At 47.6% G+C, this 19626-nt stretch overlaps 2 protein-coding genes across 6 annotated transcripts in view; one reads left to right on the top strand and one right to left on the bottom strand.

The window, feature by feature from the left end:
* LOC119437340 (uncharacterized) overlaps positions 1–19626 on the top strand; it is a 583955-nt gene that overhangs the window by 287255 nt on the left and 277074 nt on the right. The gene's annotated exons all lie outside the window — the stretch shown is intronic.
* Positions 1–19626, bottom strand: part of LOC119437342 (uncharacterized) — a 528585-nt gene that overhangs the window by 440390 nt on the left and 68569 nt on the right. For all 3 annotated transcript variants that reach the window (XM_049660446.1, XM_049660448.1, XM_049660447.1), the window contains exon 4: positions 5304–5432. In XM_049660446.1, the coding sequence (XP_049516403.1) occupies positions 5304–5432 (129 nt within the window). The remainder of the gene's footprint in view (positions 1–5303; positions 5433–19626) is intronic.

Here is a 19626-nt window from a genome sequence, read left to right as displayed (position 1 = left end):
AGAACTGCTTGGGTGTCACTGTATGCTCTGCAGGAGTAAACACAGGAGTAAAAGAAGGCAGTACGATTGGACTGATAGTGACACGATGAATATGTGCGTACACAAAAAGTTTTTTTGATACGGGTTTGGTGCAACGCTTGCCATCTGCCACTTGCTGATGTCCTCTTGTTTGGTTGTTTCCCCAAATATACTGTAGTCATCAGGCTTGTAGCCAGGAATCTTTTTCGGGAGAGTGGGGGGGGGACTTGCTGAAGGCCTACACTATTTGAGGAAAGCACATATTTTCAGGGTTCGTACAGGTTTCTGAGGCAAAAATTCAAGGATATTCCAGGACTTTCCAGCACCTGTCACAGGTTTTTCAAGGACTCAAAGCGGCATCCAAAGTAGGATTTTTTTGCTCTAACATTTCCAAAAATGACCAGTTTTATTGCACTTACAATAAAAATATATGTATGTCACAATTGTAATAAAAATGGCTAGCCTTGCTAATTTCTCAATATCACAACACAAAATGAACGCGTACCACAGCGACTGAGATTTCTCCGATATAGGCTGGGTAAAATTCACCAAAAATATTCAAAACATTCAGCATAGGGTTATTGCACTAAAAATAAATAACTGTAGATTACAATGATGCTAATAATATCTAGCCTTGATCACTTTGCAAGTTCACAATACCAAAAAACAAAAAAGTTCACAAAACACAACGAATGTCCCCAACAGCTACTCTGACTTCTCCAGTATTAACTGGGTAGGTTTCCGCACATTTCAAACCATTCGGCGTAGTCTTCCTACACATTCATTATATTATAACAAATAGATGTATACTGCAATTTTGTAAAACATGCCTTGATCATTTCTCAAGTCCGCAATATTAAAAGTTAACACAACGAAAATCCACAACAGCTGCTCAGGCTTCTGCGGCATTAGCTGGGTTGGTTCATCAAACATTTCCAAAACATTCAGCATACCACATTTTCCGGTGTATAAGACGCGGTTTTTTTTCTTAATTTTTCGTCGGTGCGTCTCAGAACGGTGCGTCCTATTCACTTTTTTTTTTTCGGAAAGACTGCCGTCAAAATCGGATCCGATGTTATGGCCACGCGAAGCGCGCTGGTTGACTTAATTGCTACCGGTTCTATGCGCGCTATCGAGGTGCCGGGCTCTCGTCATCAAGTTCGGGCCCGAGCGCCGTGCGAGAAGGATGGTGCAGCAACGCAAGCGGCGGCAGGCCGACCGCGAGTCGATCGACCGCGAAGTCGCCGCATCTGCGCAAACTACGCAGTTGCTCCGAGAGTACAAGCAGCCCCCCCCCCTCCGACCTTCCTCCCGGGCTGCTTTCCCGATTTCCTCCCTTGCGCGCGATTCGGTTCACTGTCGCACGCTTTCATTCGCACATAATACAGAACGGCGCGCAGGACGATGTTATCACCCTTCGACTTTATACGGAACATCGCGGCAACCACGACGGCAGAAATGCGCCTGGAGTGGAAATATATGGCACCGATACGCTCGCGTATAACCCGCGTTCACGGAGTGAAACGTCACTATGACTTTTTTAAATCGCTTACCGAAAGAACAGGTGCGTTTATACACCCGTGCGACTTATACACGTTTTGTTTTTGTTTTTTGGAAAAACTGCCGTTTTGAGGGGAGTGCGTCTTATATACAAATGTGCGACTTATAGAACGGAAAATACGGTAATGTTATTGCACTTATATTATCATAAATAATATAACAAACCTCCACCCAAAGGCACTAAGCACAGTGTAAAGTTGCTCTACTATAGTTCTCTTTATATAGCTTCCCCTCACGGCACAAGGCAGACCGACGGGCGAGGAGTGAAACGAACGATAGGGTGAGGAAAGCAGTGAAACTGCCAACCGAGCCAGCACCGAATCGCGGCACGAGTCTCTCGCTCCGTTGAAGCCTTTTATTTTTTCCTGCGCAGTTCAGCAAAATGGAACGACGCCGACCTACCACAGAAAGGAGGCCGCAATGTCTCTAAAAAGAGTGCATTGCTCACGAAATTCAAGGATTTTCAAGGAAGGAAAAAAATTCCAAGACTTTCAAGGGCCTTGAAAACGCATTTTTCAATTTCAAGGGTTTTCAAGGATTTCAAGGACCTGTACGCACCCTGTTATTTTGCACTTTTTATTTTCGGTAAAGATGGAAATTTGCAATTCTCCTTGGCACAATGGCACAACAGCCTAACCTGCTGGCTATCTGGCATGCACTCGTGATGTACCGTGCACGGCACTTTCTTTATTTTTCTCCCCGCAGCCACAAGTTAGTGAACTCATATAGGACTACATTGAAGGCGTGGTTGCAGACTCGTGCACTTGAAGGAAGTGGGGGAGGTGCCGTGACTAGACTGAGCCAAACACTCAAACCTGGAGAAAGAATTCCCTGCGCGTTTTGCCCACTTTGTACTGTTTAGTGGCGCCACATTTGACAAACGTTGGAACTGACGTGAAACAGCTTGATATCTTTTTTCACAGATGGCGCCACCACCGAAAATCGCCTGCGAGATTTATTATTTAAAATCTGCTGTTTCAAGCACTGCTTAGTAAAACTCGTGAATGCTAGTAATTACTATAACCATACAGTGTCATGTAATGTACAACAATTGCTGTGAATGAGTGTATTCATGAAAAAGAATGTCAATTTGCACGGACCTGGTAAGCAGATAAATTAGCTAAATTCACTACTCCCCTGTAGATTCCCTAATTAACCTAAGCCAATTTTCTCTTCATAGAATCCGAGATAAGGGCTTGCTGCTTGATTATTGAAAATTTCAGAGTTTCAGCTAGAATAGTATTGTCCCGTCGCCGGTAATGCGTGACACCAAGTATAGTCATAAATTGCCAATTGTAAGTAATAATACCTCACGAACTATTCATCAGAACACAAAACAACTTTTTGCATAGATGATAAGTACACTGTAGCCTAGAAAACCACTAAATATTGTTGTCCTGAGCTTAAAAGGAAAAAAAATATTCATATATTTTGTAGTTTTGCCCATTTTTCTTGGCGCCTATATAAATTTCTAATTGCTTTACACGCAATTTCTCTTCATAGAAATGTTGCATAACATTTAATTTAGACACAGCAAATTTAATTTTGTTATGTTTAACAGTTTAGTCGGAATGGCAGTAGAGCGGAGGCTAGTACAGCAAGAACGCCGTTTCTTGCTCCCACTGTTTTGACTGACGTGAGGCAACGCTTTAGGCAAGGAAATAATACTAGCTAGCACTGGAAAGCGCATAAAGCAAGCTTTCTAATGCAATAAAGTTCAGATTTACCCAATGAGCGCAGGAAGCACAGTGCGTCCGCAAACAATGACTAAAATGCCGAGCGCGTGCCGCCGGAGTGGGACCGCCACCTTAAGAGGTCTACCATGTCACCTACCAGTGTATGCTGTTCCTGGTCTTTTTATTAATATTGAAATGCAGTAACATTCTTTCTACTCTAAGTTTTTTTCTAACTTACAATGTGCAGATAAGCCTTCGTTTGTAGCGAGTAGAAAAGTGGCGCTGCCTTCGCCTTCGTTTCTGAGGACTTGGCTTGGCTCATCTATCGAGTGAATAACGACGACAGGAGCCAGCCAGCCACGACGTAGGCGTGTACTTGCGGAAAGAACGTGGTGCAGCTGTAAGAAAGGTCTGTACAGCAACGCAAACTTATTGTACCAGTCTATTTACTTTTAAAAGTGGCTGGAAAGGTGACAATATAGGTGGTTAACCACAGTTGCACTTTCTCCAGTGAAAGCAGGACGATGGGCGGCTTTCACAATTTGCAAGGCGGGCTATCGGCATCGCTATCACTTCTCAGCGTTGCTGGAGGAGGGACTCTTTTTTTTTTTGAGTCTGCTCAGATCGAAAAATTCTGCTTACAAAATATCCACACACTTTTGGAAATAACCGCTGCAGGTGTAATCACTACCGAGGGTGAGCTTTTCATTGCGCTATAAAAAAGTGGATCCATAAATATCGGTTGTCAGTCCCTTTAAGGCACTCAGACCCACAACCTTTGGTGGGAGTCGAACTGTTTACCTTCGGTGGTCGCAATGCTTTCGCATTCATCCACGTATGAATAACCAAGTGCCCCTTGAATTTTTTTTATACAACTACTCCACCATTTTGCAAGATATATCCAACATTTTTGCATTTTTAACATAAACTAATGGTATCTTCGACTGGTCGCATCCATCCCCCGAAGCACAGTCATGTAGATCCGCCGTTCCCCGGACTCAGATGTAGAGGACAAGCGCGCAAGCCGAACGTGTGACTCGGTCTCGGAGGGGGAAATGGCAGATGCGAAACCACGTGACTACTGCTAACGTCTGATGTTTCGCCTATCCAAAGCTAAACCAGCGGATGCGCCGGTGGGACGACCGTTCGTTGAGCCGCCAGCATGCTGTGGCCTAGGTTGCCTAGGCTACGGTGGACGGTCGCCAAGAACGGCGACACTGTGCTGTGATGACGTTGCTGGAAACGCTCTCATCTTGACGACTGCTCTGACGACAGGGCGCGGAGCGCCTCAGAGCGCTCGACGTGGGAGGAGAGCGATCGAAAAGAACCAGCCGAACGCAAGGCGCGCGCACCCTCTTTCAACCAGCCGAAGACAACGCCGCTCGCGAGAGCGATCTAGAGCGCTCCGAGGCGACCAGTCGAAGATACCATAACAAAGTGCAAGCCAGTAACGCAGCTTGCCACAGTCAAAAATGCACGAAAAGCTTGCCAGCAATTCAAGCTTGCCAGCCAATAGAAGCACTCCCTGTGTGGAAATGGCAGCAGAAAGGAATCAAGACTAGTTTTTTTGTCTTTTCACTTGCTCTTCTTGCTTCTATTTTTGCACAGTGAAATATGGCGCAGCAGCTATCTGAAGATCTGATCTTTCATCTTAACAGTGGTTCAAAGATGGCATCACTGCTTCGGTGAAAAGCCATGCTACGGTGGCTAGTAGCTGTGCAATCCAAGGTGCGATGGTACCTCTCGAAGCCCGATCTTTTACGCAATTTTTGTTATGAGCACACTAGAAAAGTGAAATTTTCTCAACTTCTACTTCACATTTATTTTTTATTTTTCCCTACATGTCAGAGTAATCCCTGGGGATAGCAGGTACAAAAAAAAAAAAAAAAGGAATCAAACGTTTGACCGAATCGGCTGTTCTAATAAAGAGAACCTCCTCAAAGCAGTAGGCAGTCAACCGGAGCTGTAGGCCGCCGCCATGATTTCTCCAGATGTCATGTGTAATTATTGCCTCTGGCATACTGCTGAAACATATCCATGAGCACACACCTTGAAGGACCTGGTGACAGCTTTCTTTTCGGAATTTTTCTTGCTGGCTGCCCACTTGGGTTATCCCCACTTTGTCGCAGTCCATATGTAACAGCGACAGGCAGCTTTTCGACGAGGACTATTGGCCTCCTGCATATATAAAAAACGCCACGTGAATAAAAGCCTGTTTCCGGGAAACTGCACAGAGTATCCAGCAATAGTTTGTAAATAGCTAACACAGATCAAAAATATCGCAACAACCCAATGTTATGCTAATTAAAACACACGCTTACTGTTAGATGTAGACTATCTAGCCACCCCCAGCCAAAGGTCAATCCAGACTTTCATGAATCCCCCATTAATTTTTTTGTTTTTTTGTTATGATCACTTATACAACAAAGGTCAACTGGAATTTTCAGGCAAACAAAGGGAGGTTCAAAAAATTACACCAAAACTCATCTCAAGGATGACTGTCGACAGCAATGCAAATAGCAATTGAGCAATGTAGCGACAGACCATATTTCTGAAGTACCATTTATATGACATGTGTAGTCATAATTCTGAGACTTTGGTTGCTTCGGCTATATGCTACATACTCCGATATCATCCCCCTTTGCTACGGCAATCACTTGCTAACGTCGCCCATAAGCATGGAGGCACGACGACTGTATTGCTCCGACACAGTGACGATGGAATGACGAAGAAAGAATGACATTGATCCAATTACAAAGGCGTATAATGATGATGGCATGATGACAATGAGATGTCTATTCTTAAATTATGATGATGGTATAACGACGACTATGACAACGATGGCGTGATGACGATGGTATAATGACAACCGGATGAAAAAGCAGGAATCGCGATGATGGCATGACCAAGAGGGCATGACGACAACAGTATGACAATGGCTGCATGGTATCATCTGTTTCACAATTGAATGATGACAGCATGATTATGATAGATTAACGTCATTCGATCTACAAAGGTTGTATGACAATGAGGCGTGATGACATTGGGATGATGATGATGATGATTAGTAGGGTTTATTGGCACAAGGGCCAGATGTGGCCAAAGAGCGCCAAGGCGATGATAATGGCGTGTCAGTGGTACATGAATAGTGAATTATCAGGCGTGGATAAAACGTTAGATGAAGCATGGCTGTAAAGGGGCCTAAAAATAGTCGCTGTAAAGAGCGTAAAATCTACATGTAATAAGGTTATGACAATGATCAATGACGTTTACTATGAAAGTGAAGAATGCATTGAAAAAAGAGTGAAGATATTCAAGTTATTTCACATGTTGTAATTGGCAAAAGCACTACTGCCTAAACAGAGCCCTTGAACCACAAGGGCCTGGAGGCAGGTGCTATACTGAACTACTGTCACAGCGGCATCCTCTGGCGAGAGGATGCGCTACGAATTTATTGGGCTTATGACATGTAGGATAACATCGTTCAAGAATGCGAGGACTGCTTTGGTTGTAAAAAGTGGTTCTTTACCAAGAAACATGGACGGATGGAGCGGGACACAATAGCTGTATGCAAGAGGAAAATGTTTCCTTCTCTCTGTTTCGGCTTCCCGACACTCCAGGAGGGCATGGAGGACGCTCAGCCTCTCACCACATCGACCACAGGTTGGAGGCTCGTTACCAGTCAACAGAAAATTGTGAGTACCATATGTGTGTCCTATTCTGAGACGACAGAATAGGACATCAGTTCGTCGTGTTTTTGTTGTACAGGGCCAGAAGCCTAGCTGTGGTTTAATCAAGTGGAGCTTATTATTTGTTGCGGCGTCCCACAAGCGTTGCCAGTGGTTTCGCAGTTTCGCTCGCAAAAAAGGCTTGAGGTCTATGGCAGGAATAGCAGCGGTAAGATTAATTGCTTGAGATGTAACTGATGTGGCCACTTTGTCTGCCAGTTCATTACCCTCAATGCCTCTATGGCCAGGTGAATAAATATTGCACAGGTATGTGTAAAGCTCAATAAAAACAGGATTTTTGTGTATTCTTATAGACATTAGTGCCTTTACGACACTTAAGGAGTCCGTAAATATTATTGCATTCTGTGGTTTTAGCTTCTTAATGTGTTTAACCGCAGACAGCACCGCATAGGCTTCTGCAGTAAAGATGCTTGTATAAGGGTTCAATACGTCCGATTCAGAGAAAGAGGGACCAATTGCCGCGTAAGATACGCCAGCGTGCGACTTTGATGCGTCAGTGTAGAATTCAGCACACGAATACTTAGATTGGAGTTCACGGAAATGCATTCCAATTTCGAGGTCTGCTGCGTACTTTGTAACTTTTACAAAAGATATATCGCATTCTATCACCTGCCACTCCCAAGGAGGTGGCAGTTTAGCTGGAGGCATTATGCGATGTTCGAGGAGTGGGACATCCATTTCAACGCTAAGCTCCCTCACACGCAGTGAAAAAGGCCGTCTCACAGAGGGTCGATTATGAAAAAGTGTAGTACACGTCAAATCGTTAACGGTCTTAGAACACGGATGTTCATGATTAGAGTGTACTTTGAGGAAATATGTGAAACTGGTGTATGATCTCTGCAGATGGAGTGACCATTCATTCGATTCTACATATAAGCTTTCAATAGGGCTTGTTCTGAAAGCGCCTGTGGCCAGTCGGATACCTAGATGGTGAACGGGATCTAGCATCTTTAGTGCGCTTGGGGCGGCAGAGTGATATACTACAGCCCCATAATCTAATCGTGAACGAATCAGACTCTTATAAAGGTTCAATAGACACTTCCTGTCGCTGTCCCATGTTGTGTGAGATATAATCTTCATTAGGTTCATTGTTTTTAGGCATTTTGCTTTGAGATATTTGATGTATGGGATGAAAGTTAGCTTAGAGTCAAGTATAATGCCTAAAAACTTGTGGTCTTTGTTCACAGGTATTTGCTGTCCACACAGTCCTACACAAGGATCTGGAATCAGACCTCTCTTCTTGTGAAAAGAACACAGGAACTTTTGTGGGGGTTAACTTTGAAACCGTTTTCGTCTGCCCACTTAGACACTTTGTTCAACCCCTGCTGTACCTGTCTCTCGCACACGGTCAGGTTACAGGACTTGAAGCCCATTTGTATATCGTCCACGTAGACAGAATAAAAAATAGCCGGTGGTAATGAGGCACGAAGTGTGTTCATCTTCACGATAAACAGTGTGCAGCTGAGCACGCCTCCCTGGGGTACACCTGTTTCCTGTATAAATGGACGCGACAGTGCATTACCTATTTTAACCCGGAATGTGCGGTTGTGTAGGTAGCTTTCAATAATGGTTAACATATTACCGCGGATGCCCACTGCCGACAGATCGCGTAGGATTCCGTAACACCAGGTCGTATCGTACGCCTTTTCCATATCGAGGAACACGGATAAGAAGTATTGTTTATGTATGAAAGCATCACGAATGTTTGCTTCGATGCGCACGAGATGGTCGGTTGTAGACCGTCCCTCTCTGAAGCCCCACTGATATGGATGAAGAATTTTGTTTGACTCAAGGAAGTGTAAAAGGCGATGGTTTATCATTTTTTCAAAGAGTTTGCAGATACAACTTGTGAGGGCTATTGGGCGGTAACTTGTTACTAATGTGGGGTCTTTACCTTGTTTTAAAATCGGAACGACAAGGGATTCTTTCCATGCAGTAGGTAGGTATCCGGCAGCCCATATAGCATTGAAAAGTGCGAGTAGCGTTATTTGAGTATCACTGTGAATGTGTTTAATCATGTCGTACATGATCCTGTCGGGTCCAGGTGCAGAGCTCCGACAGGCAGTCAAGGAGGCTCTCAATTCGGCGATGTTAAATGGCATGTTGTAGGGTTCATTCTGTCTGCATTTACGGTCAATAGCCTTGCGTTCTGCGATTTGTTTGTGCTTAAGGAATGCGTCAGAATAATTATTCGAACTGGACACGCGCTCGAAGTGTTCGCCAAGAGCGTCAGCTTGGCCTTCCAAGCTGTTCGCTTCGTCGTTCACTAGCGGCAACGGATGGATTTCTTTTCCCTTTAGCCTCATTAGCCTGTCCCATACTTTTGCCTCTTGAGTATACGAATTGATACCCGAGAGAAACCTCTCCCAACTTGCCCTCTTAGCCTGTCTTCGCGTCCTTCTTCCCTGGGACTTGACATGTTTAAATTTTGTTAGGTTTTCAGCCGTAGGACATTCACGTAGTTTGCCCCAAGCTTTATTTTGTTTCCTTCGTGCCTGTCTACAATCGTTATTCCACCAGGGGACCCGTCTTTTGAATGAAGTGCCACTTGTTTGAGGAATGAACTTCTCAGCGGCGTCAATGATAAAAGCAGTAAAATATGATACGGCATGATCTATAGTAAAATTATTTATAAAATCTTGTGATAAGTACGTGGATTCCCTAAAGCATTCCCAGTTAGCTGAGGCCAGTTTCCAGCGAGGGACATGGGAAGAGAGTCATGTTCGGTTACTAAGTTTAGGGTTACTGGGAAATGATCACTTCCGAATGGGTTTTTAATTACATGCCAATCTAAATCAGGGAAAAGTGAGGCAGAGCCAATTGACAGGTCTATTGATGAATATGAACTATGATGGATATTGTAATATGTTGGTTCCTTCTTATTGAACAGACACGCACCGGAGTTAACAAGGAAGTTTTCGATGAGCCAACCTCTCGCGTCGCATCGAGAGTCTCCCCAAAGAGTATGATGAGCATTAAAATCACCAGTGATAATGTATGGTTCTGGGAGCTGGTCGATGAGGCTGTAAAATTCCGTTTTACTCAGGTGATGAGTGGTATGTAAATGGAGCAAATGGTTATAAGCTTGTTGAATAAAATTGCTCGCACGGATACAGCCTCGAGAGGCGTGTGTAGGGCAAACTGTTGGCAGGCAATAGACTTATTTACAACTATGGCTACACCTCCGGACGAGGCAGAAGCGTTGTCACGATCTTTACGAAAAATGGCACATTGCTTCAGAAAGTTGGACTGGTTAGGCTTTAAGTGTGTTTCTTGGACACACAGCACCTTCGGATTAAATTTATGTATGAGTTCTGTGATGTCGTCGAGGTTACGAAGTAATCCTCTGACGTTCCACTGTAGTATCTGTGTGTTCATGTTGCAGACAATGTTTGTGCTGTGTGTCTCGTGTGAAAACACTAACTTAACTTACAGAGCCCTTGTCGGGCCCTGTGATGCGGGCTTTTTCTTTTTTGGAGCGATCGAGGAATTCTCGCCGCTCCTTTGGCGCTGGCTGCGCCGTCTGGCTGGAAGATGTGTCCATCGGCTCTTGCGGAGCGCTGGACACCCGCTCTTGAGAACGGTTTGTTCGCGGTGAAGGCCTCGTCTCGAGGGACGAGACCTTGGAGGCCACCAGCCCGGAGGTCGATGGCCCCTTCTGGGATGGCGGAGCAGTGCTAGCTGCAGCCGCCGAGAGGGCTTCACCGCCGGCTCACTACGTGTGGGCCGGACGGCAGCCGGAAGCCACTGCGACGCTGCCCCCTGACGCGTCACATCGGCAAAGCTGGTTTTTGGGAGGTAGGACACCTGCCTTCGTGCCTCTTTAAACGAAATGTTTTGTTTGACTTTAATCGTGACAATTTCTTTTTCTTTTTTCCAGGATGGGCAGGACCGCGAGTATGCGGCATGCTCGCCATCACAGTTTACACAATGTGGAGTATTGTTGCACGACTCATGTGTGTTCAGAAGCACTGCATTTGGCACAAGTAGTTCGACCTCGACAGCTCTGTGAGCTATGGCCAAACCTCTGGCATTTGAAACATCGCAGGGGATTAGGGATATACGGCCTGACTCTGAGCTTTATGTAGCCTGCCTCGATAGTCTCGGGCAGTACACTTGAGCCGAAGGTTAGAATGAGATGCTTGGTCAGAATTTCTTTTCCGTCACGCCTCATCTTGATTCTTCTGACATTGATCACATTTTGGTCACTCCATCCCTCTAATAGTTCTGCCTCACTTAGCTCCATCAAATCATCATCCGAAACAACACCATGACTGGTGTTCATAGTGCGGTGTGGGGTCACAGTGACAAGAAAGTCTCCAATTGATACGAGGTTCTGCAGTTTCTCATGTTTGATATCTCGGAGTTCAAGAAAAAGGTCGCCGCTAGCCAATTTAGTAGCTTTGTAGCCGGCCCCTATTGTCTCTGTCAGGCATTTTGAAACAAGAAAAGGTGAGATCGTTCTCACCGCCTTTTCGGGTTTTTCACAATGGATTACGTGGAATCGAGGAAAATTTTCAGTTTGCCGGCCAAAAAATTTGAATACAGCTTCGGTGCGCCCCCGCTTAAGGGGGCGATCAGGTAATGCAGGGAAAGAAAAAGCCATCAAAAATAATAATTTTTCGGCAGGAACGCCAGCCACCCACCATGGAGCCCAACAAGGGGACGATGTAGGACCTGTAAACACAAGTCCCACAAACGCCAGCTGTACGTACCCGCTATAACCAAATACGTATAACCAAGGGTGGTTATAACACACAAGGTTAACCCTCGCCACCAGGAATGCTGGAAGTAAATGGAAGAGAAAAGAAGACAGGATAGATTGAAAGTGAGAGAGAAAGACCAAGATTGAAGAGAAGGATAGGAAAAGGCGACTACCGATTTCCCCCGGGTGGGTCAGCCCGGGGGTGCCGTCTATGTGAAGCAGAGGCCGAAGAGGTGTGTTGCCTCCGCCGGGGGGCCTTATAGGTCCGAACACCCGGCATCGGCTCAACCTCCAGGATCCCCCTTTCCCCAGACACGGCTAAGCCACGCACGGCTACACGTGGGAGGGTCCAACCCCCGTGTGCTCGGGTCCGTGGTGTCGCAACCCACCAAACGCCTGCTTGCGCAGACGCCCCTGCGGGGATGACATTGGGATGATGACACTGAAGTGATGATGATGGTGGCATGACGACAACGGTATGATGAGGCCGGATGTCACAGTTACAATGATGACGACAGAACAACCACGACAGTATCCTGATGACGGTATGAACACCAATCCATGACGACTATGCAGCGACATATGACAACGGCATGAGGACAATGGGATGAAGAGGAGTGTATGATGACAATGGCATGATGAGAGTTGGATGACAAAGCTTGAGTGACGATGATGGCATGACTAAGACTGCATTGTGACAATGGTCTGACAATGAAGGTGTGATAGAGGTCTGGAGACAATGAAGGTCTGACAACGGAATGACAAGGGCGGCATAATCATTATATTGCCACGTGTCTAGCGCGGCGATGAAGACGACATAAGACACATATGCACTTATGAAAAACAGCAAGAAGAAGAAGAAGAAGCAGTGACCTAGCGCGCGGTATTTTAAAACCGTCCGTTCTTGTTACTGCCCTCATGCTGACAAGTGCGGTTCGTTTGTCCCTCGAGCTTCGCCGTCGTGACACTGGTGGAGGTGCTGGGTACCTGATGCTCGGGACGCCTGCTCGACCCGTACACGCAGTCCCGAGAATCAACCTCTCGACATTACTCCAGTGCACCGATTCAGCGCCGCCTGTTAGGCCTGAGCCCAGAATTCACCAGCGTTCCAGCTCCGACCAGCATGGACACCTACATCGGCGAATGTTCCTCCTTCACAGATGGCGACAAGCCCTCCCAGGTGACTCTTCAGCATCCTTCGTTCCGGATATCTTTCGTGTCGATGCATTTGAAGACGTTGAGGACTGGCTTGATCAGTATGAGAGGGTGCCAAGTCAACGAATGGAGGCAGAACAAAAACTTAGGCGCGCCTATTTCGCACTAGAAGACAGTGCGCCGCAAGTGGTTTCGAACCAGGAAGCGTGCTTCCAAACGTGGAACTTCGCCCCGCTCCGCGAGGACGCCCACAGATAAACGGATCTGGTGGGCCTGAGCCTCCTATGCTTAATGTACGACAATAAAACTGCGAAGTTACAATGAAAAACTTGTAGCGTACGAACGGTACTGTGCTCGTACTGGATATTGTCAACGTGTAACTGTGATCACAATGAGTGCTACAGTTAAAAAAAGTTGCCTATGCGTAGTTCTTAGTTTAGCTGTTAGTTGTTATTATTTATATACGGTGCTGGGTAATACGAACCCAACGACGGAAGCTCTACTCCCTGGTCTTCGCCGCAGCCGCCGCCTTGCCGGACTTCCGCCTTCGCCGATCGAGATGATGTCCCAACTCCCGACCTCTGATGCATCGGGGGCAACTCCTACGGCTCCTACGGGTCCCTGGCCGTACTACCGAGTGCCGCCAAACTTTGGCGGGACCTCAGGGGAGGACGTTGACGAGTGGCTCAAGAACTATAAGCGGGTGAGCAGAAGCAACGGCTGGGACTCGGCAGCGCAGCTTAGCTATGTTGTATTTTCACTGACAAACACTGCTCTCATGTGGTATGAAAACCACGAGGACATGTTCATCACTTGGGATCGTTTTGTTGAGGAAGTACAGAAGTGCTTCGGCGATTCTAACGCGAACAAGAAGCGAGCGGAGCAGACATTGGCTCAGAGGGCACAGCCTCCAGGGGAGAGATGTACCACATATATCGAAGAAAATTGGACAAGGTTGGACACGTTCTGAAGGGGATAGCCGAAGACGTATATAATTTCTTGATTGGCAAAGAAAACCTGAACTCCGTGTCTGACGTGATGCAGCACTGTCGCACATTTGAAACGCTGAAGATGCGACGGATAGCTCCGAAATTTGGCCGTCTGTCAAACGTGCCAACAGTGGCTAGTGTCGACAGTATGTCACCTAATGACCTCTCGTCGACAATACGTCAGATTGTACGAGAAGAATTGCTTCGATGTCAGCAAGTCTCTCATTGCCCCAGCGGCTTTTGCCCCAGCGGCGTTCAGGACGGCTATGCAAGAGAGACCGCACGCGCGCGAACGCCAGCCGCTCCGGCCCCATGGCAGCCATCAGTGAATGTAGCAGACGTCGATGAATGTCAAGGTACACTGCGGTCACTTGAGTACTCCGATCGGACACCCTCCAATTACGAACGGCGTTTTCTCCTCCCTCGCTTCCCTCACTTTTCACTGGCAGTGACACGGCGTAACAATATGAACACTTCAGCGAGAGATCTCTTTCATTAAGCAGGTTGATCACGGAACCGATGACAGCAAATGAGGCAACCGATGACACCCCAATGGGGAACTAAGTTGATCAGGCGCGAAGGCGCTCGCGCGGACATCGGCGTACTTGGCAAAAGGGACGTCCCCTCGTTCATTCGACGCCACCGACGGGACGAGTAAGGCACGGCCGGCGCCAGGAGGTAAAAGGTGTTCATGAGAAAAATTAACTACGGCAACTTCGCGACACCACACCCCTACGGAGTACAACTAAGCTTGTGAGCGAGCTACCTTTACTTATACATGGCTGATACCACTGGTACTCACGAAAAATAATTTTGAAGAATGCTGGTGGCCATATTTTTTTGACAGGGCCATCCCCCTATCAGCGAGGGGGCGATACAGAAATCCGAGGGGGGGGTCAGGACATCCGGACATCCCCCCTGGATCCGCGCCTGCCAGGTGCAGAGCTCCGACAGGCAGTCAAGGAGGCTCTCAATTCGGCGATGTTAAATGGCATGTTGTAGGGTTCATTCTGTCTGCATTTACGGTCAATAGCCTTGCGTTCTGCGATTTGTTTGTGCTTAAGGAATGCGTCAGAATAATTATTCGAACTGGACACGCGCTCGAAGTGTTTGCCAAGAGCGTCAGCTTGGCCTTCCAAGCTGTTCGCTTCGTCGTTCACTAGCGGCAACGGATGGATTTCTTTTCCCTTTAGCCTCATTAGCCTGTCTCATACTTTTGCCTCTTGAGTATACGAATTGATACCTGAGAGAAACCTCTCCCAACTTGCCCTCTTAGCCTGTCTTCGCGTCCTTCTTCCCTGGGACTTAACATGTTTAAATTTTGTTAGGTTTTCAGCCGTAGGACATTCACGTAGTTTGCCCCAAGCTTTATTTTGTTTCCTTCGTGCCTGTCTACAATCGTTATTCCACCAGGGGACCCGTCTTTTGAATGAAGTGCCACTTGTTTGAGGAATGAACTTCTCAGCGGCGTCAATGATAAAAGCAGTAAAATATGATACGGCATGATCTATAGTAAAATTATTTATAAAATCTTGTGATAAGTACGTGGATTCCCTAAAGCATTCCCAGTTAGCTGAGGCCAGTTTCCAGCGAGGGACATGGGGAAGAGAGTCATGTTCGGTTACTAAGTTTAGGGTTACTGGGAAATGATCACTTCCGAATGGGTTTTTAATTACATGCCAATCTAAATCAGGGAAAAGTGAGGCAGAGCCAATTGACAGGTCTATTGATGAATATGAACTATGATGGATATTGTAATATGTTGGTTCCTTCTTATTGAACAGACACGCACCGGAGTTAACAAGGAAGTTTTCGATGAGCCAACCTCTCGCGTCGCATCGCGAGTCTCCCCAAAGAGTATGATGAGCATTAAAATCCCCAGTGATAATGTATGGTTCTGGGAGCTGGTCGATGAGGCTGTAAAATTCCGTTTTACTCAGGTGATGGGTGGTATGTAAATGGAGCAAATGGTTATAAGCTTGTTGAATAAAATTGCTCGCACGGATACAGCCTCGAGAGGCGTGTGTAGGGCAAACTGTTGGCAGGCAATAGACTTATTTACAACTATGGCTACACCTCCGGACGAGGCAGAAGCGTTGTCACGATCTTTACGAAAAATGGCACATTGCTTCAGAAAGTTGGACTGGTTAGGCTTTAAGTGTGTTTCTTGGACACACAGCACCTTCGGATTAAATTTATGTATGAGTTCTGTGATGTCGTCGAGGTTACGAAGTAATCCTCTGACGTTCCACTGTAGTATCTGTGTGTTCATGTTGCAGACAATGTTTGTGCTGTGTGTCTCGTGTGAAAACACTAACTTAACTTACAGAGCCCTTGTCGGGCCCTGTGATGCGGGCTTTTTCTTTTTTGGAGCGGTCGAGGGATTCTCGCCGCTCCTTTGGCGCTGGCTGCGCCGTCTGGCTGGAAGATGTGTCCATCGGCTCTTGCGGAGCGCTGGACACCCGCTCTTGAGAACGGTTTGTTCGCGGTGAAGGCCTCGTCTCGAGGGACGAGACCTTGGAGGCCACCAGCCCGGAGGTCGATGGCCCCTTCTGGGATGGCGGAGCAGTGCTAGCTGCAGCCGCCGAGGGGGCAGATGGCTTCACCGCCGGCTCACTACGTGTGGGCCGGACGGCAGCCGGAAGCCGCTGCGACGCTGCCCCCTGACGCGTCACATCGGCAAAGCTGGTTTTTGGGAGGTAGGACACCTGCCTTCGTGCCTCTTTAAACGAAATGTTTTGTTTGACTTTAATCGTGACAATTTCTTTTTCTTTTTTCCAGGATGGGCAGGACCGCGAGTATGCGGCATGCTCGCCATCACAGTTTACACAATGTGGAGTATTGTTGCACGACTCATGTGTGTTCAGAAGCACTGCATTTGGCACAAGTAGTTCGACCTCGACAGCTCTGTGAGCTATGGCCAAACCTCTGGCATTTGAAACATCGCAGGGGATTAGGGATATACGGCCTGACTCTGAGCTTTATGTAGCCTGCCTCGATAGTCTCGGGCAGTACACTTGAGCCGAAGGTTAGAATGAGATGCTTGGTCAGAATTTCTTTTCCGTCACGCCTCATCTTGATTCTTCTGACATTGATCACATTTTGGTCACTCCATCCCTCTAATAGTTCTGCCTCACTTAGCTCCATCAAATCATCATCCGAAACAACACCATGACTGGTGTTCATAGTGCGGTGTGGGGTCACAGTGACAAGAAAGTCTCCAATTGATACGAGGTTCTGCAGTTTCTCATGTTGTTTGATATCTCGGAGTTCAAGAAGAAGGTCGCCGCTAGCCAATTTAGTAGCTTTGTAGCCGGCCCCTATTGTCTCTGTCAGGCATTTTGAAACAAGAAAAGGTGAGATCGTTCTCACCGCCTTTTCGGTGTTTTTCACAATGGATTACGTGGAATCGAGGGAAATTTTCAGTTTGCCGGCCAAAAAATTTGAATACAGCTTCGGTGCGCCCCCGCTTAAGGGGGCGATCAGGTAATGCAGGGAAAGAAAAAGCCATCAAAAATAATAATTTTTCGGCAGGAACGCCAGCCACCCACCATGGAGCCCAACAAGGGGACGATGTAGGACCTGTAAACACAAGTCCCACCAACGCCAGCTGTACGTACCCGCTATAACCAAATACGTATAACCAAGGGTGGTTATAACACACAAGGTTAACCCTCGCCGCCAGGAATGCTGGAAGTAAATGGAAGAGAAAAGAAGACAGGATAGATTGAAAGTGAGAGAGAAAGACCAAGATTGAAGAGAAGGACAGGAAAAGGCGACTACCGATTTCCCCCGGGTGGGTCAGCCCGGGGGTGCCGTCTATGTGAAGCAGAGGCCGAAGAGGTGTGTTGCCTCCGCCGGGGGGCCTTATAGGTCCGAACACCCGGCATCGGCTCAACCTCCAGGATCCCCCTTTCCCCAGACACGGCTAAGCCACGCACGGCTACACGTGGGAGGGTCCAACCCCCGTGTGCTTGGGTCCGTGGTGTCGCAACCCACCAAACGCCTGCTTGCGCAGACGCCCCTGCGGGGATGACATTGGGATGATGACACTGAAGTGATGATGATGGTGGCATGACGACAACGGTATGATGAGGGCCGGATGTCACAGTTACAATGATGACGACAGAACAACCACGACAGTATCCTGATGACGGTATGAACACCAATCCATGACGACTATGCAGCGACATATGACAACGGCATGAGGACAATGGGATGAAGAGGAGTGTATGATGACAATGGCATGATGAGAGTTGGATGACAAAGCTTGAGTGACGATGATGGCATGACTAAGACTGCATTGTGACAATGGTCTGACAATGAAGGTGTGATAGAGGTCTGGAGACAATGAAGGTCTGACAACGGAATGACAAGGGCGGCATAATCATTATCTTGCCACGTGTCTAGCGCGGCGATGAAGACGACATAAGACACATATGCACTTATGAAAAACAGCAAGAAGAAGAAGAAGCAGTGACTAGCGCGCGGTATTTTAAAACCGTCCGTTCTTGTTACTGCCTCTGCTGACAAGTGCGGTTCGTTTGTCCCTCGAGCTTTCGCCGTCGTGACACTGGTGGAGGTGCTGGGTACCTGATGCTCGGGACGCCTGCTCGGACCCGTACACGCAGTCCCGAGAATCAACCTCTCGACATTACTCCAGTGCACCGATTCAGCCGCCGCCTGTTAGGCCTGAGCCCAGAATTCACCAGCGTTCCAGCTCCGACCAGCATGGACACTCCTACATCGGCGAATGTTCCTCCTTCACAGATGGCGACAAGCCCTTCCCAGGTGACTCTTCAGCATCCTCTCGTTCCGGATATCTTTCGTGTCGATGCATTTGAAGACGTTGAGGACTGGCTTGATCAGTATGAGAGGGTTGCCAAAGTCAACGAATGGAGCGCAGAACAAAAACTTAGGCGCGCCTATTTCGCACTAGAAGACAGTGCGCGCACGTGGTTTCAGAACCAGGAAGCGTGCTTCCAAACGTGGAACGACTTTCGACGCCAACTCCTGGATACATTCTCCTGTTCCGACTGGCGGGATTACGCGCAACAGCTAATCGAAGCGCGCTTCCAGAAACCCAATGAAAGCGTCGCTACGTATGCTGAGGATATGTCCCGTCTATTCCGCCGAGCTGACCCCGATATGCCCGAGACTAAGAAAGTGCGCCATCTGATGCGCGGAATTAAGGAACAGTTGTTTGCAGGCCTGGTACGAAACCCACCAACCACGGTAGAATTCATCAAGGAGGCCACACTAATCGAGCGAGCACTTCAACAACGATGCCGCCACATTGACCGCCTGTCCAATACCACACCCATGAGCGCCACCGCTCAGAATGCCACCACTAGCAAAAGCTCTCTGCGAGAGCCGATTCGAAGCATACTGCGTGAGGAACTACAAACCCTGGTTGCTCCATCTACCGAGCCAGCAGTTGCTTCTGTTGCCAAAGTCGTCTGCCAGGAGCTGCGGCAAGCCTTTTCATCGCCCGCGCAGTGCCCCGAATCACGCCCGTTGAGCTATGCCGATGCCGTTCGTCGTCCTCCCCCTCCACCGCCGACCACGCCGTTCCATCCGCTACCTGTTACCACTCCATCGTGGCAGCGGGAGCCTCGGAGACGTCCACCAGCTCGCCGAACTGACTTGTGGCGCACTGCCGACCGTCGGCCACTCTGCTTCTACTGTGGGGAACCGGGCCCCATTGCTAGTTACTGCCCTCATCGAGACGTCGCGTTTGGAGGCTTTCCACGTTCAGCTTCCCCGCGCTTTGA

The sequence above is a fragment of the Dermacentor silvarum genome, chromosome 1 (assembly GCF_013339745.2).
Source record: "Dermacentor silvarum isolate Dsil-2018 chromosome 1, BIME_Dsil_1.4, whole genome shotgun sequence".
NCBI classification, from domain to species: Eukaryota; Metazoa; Arthropoda; class Arachnida; order Ixodida; family Ixodidae; genus Dermacentor; species Dermacentor silvarum.
This window is presented reverse-complemented; position numbering and strand designations above follow the sequence as displayed.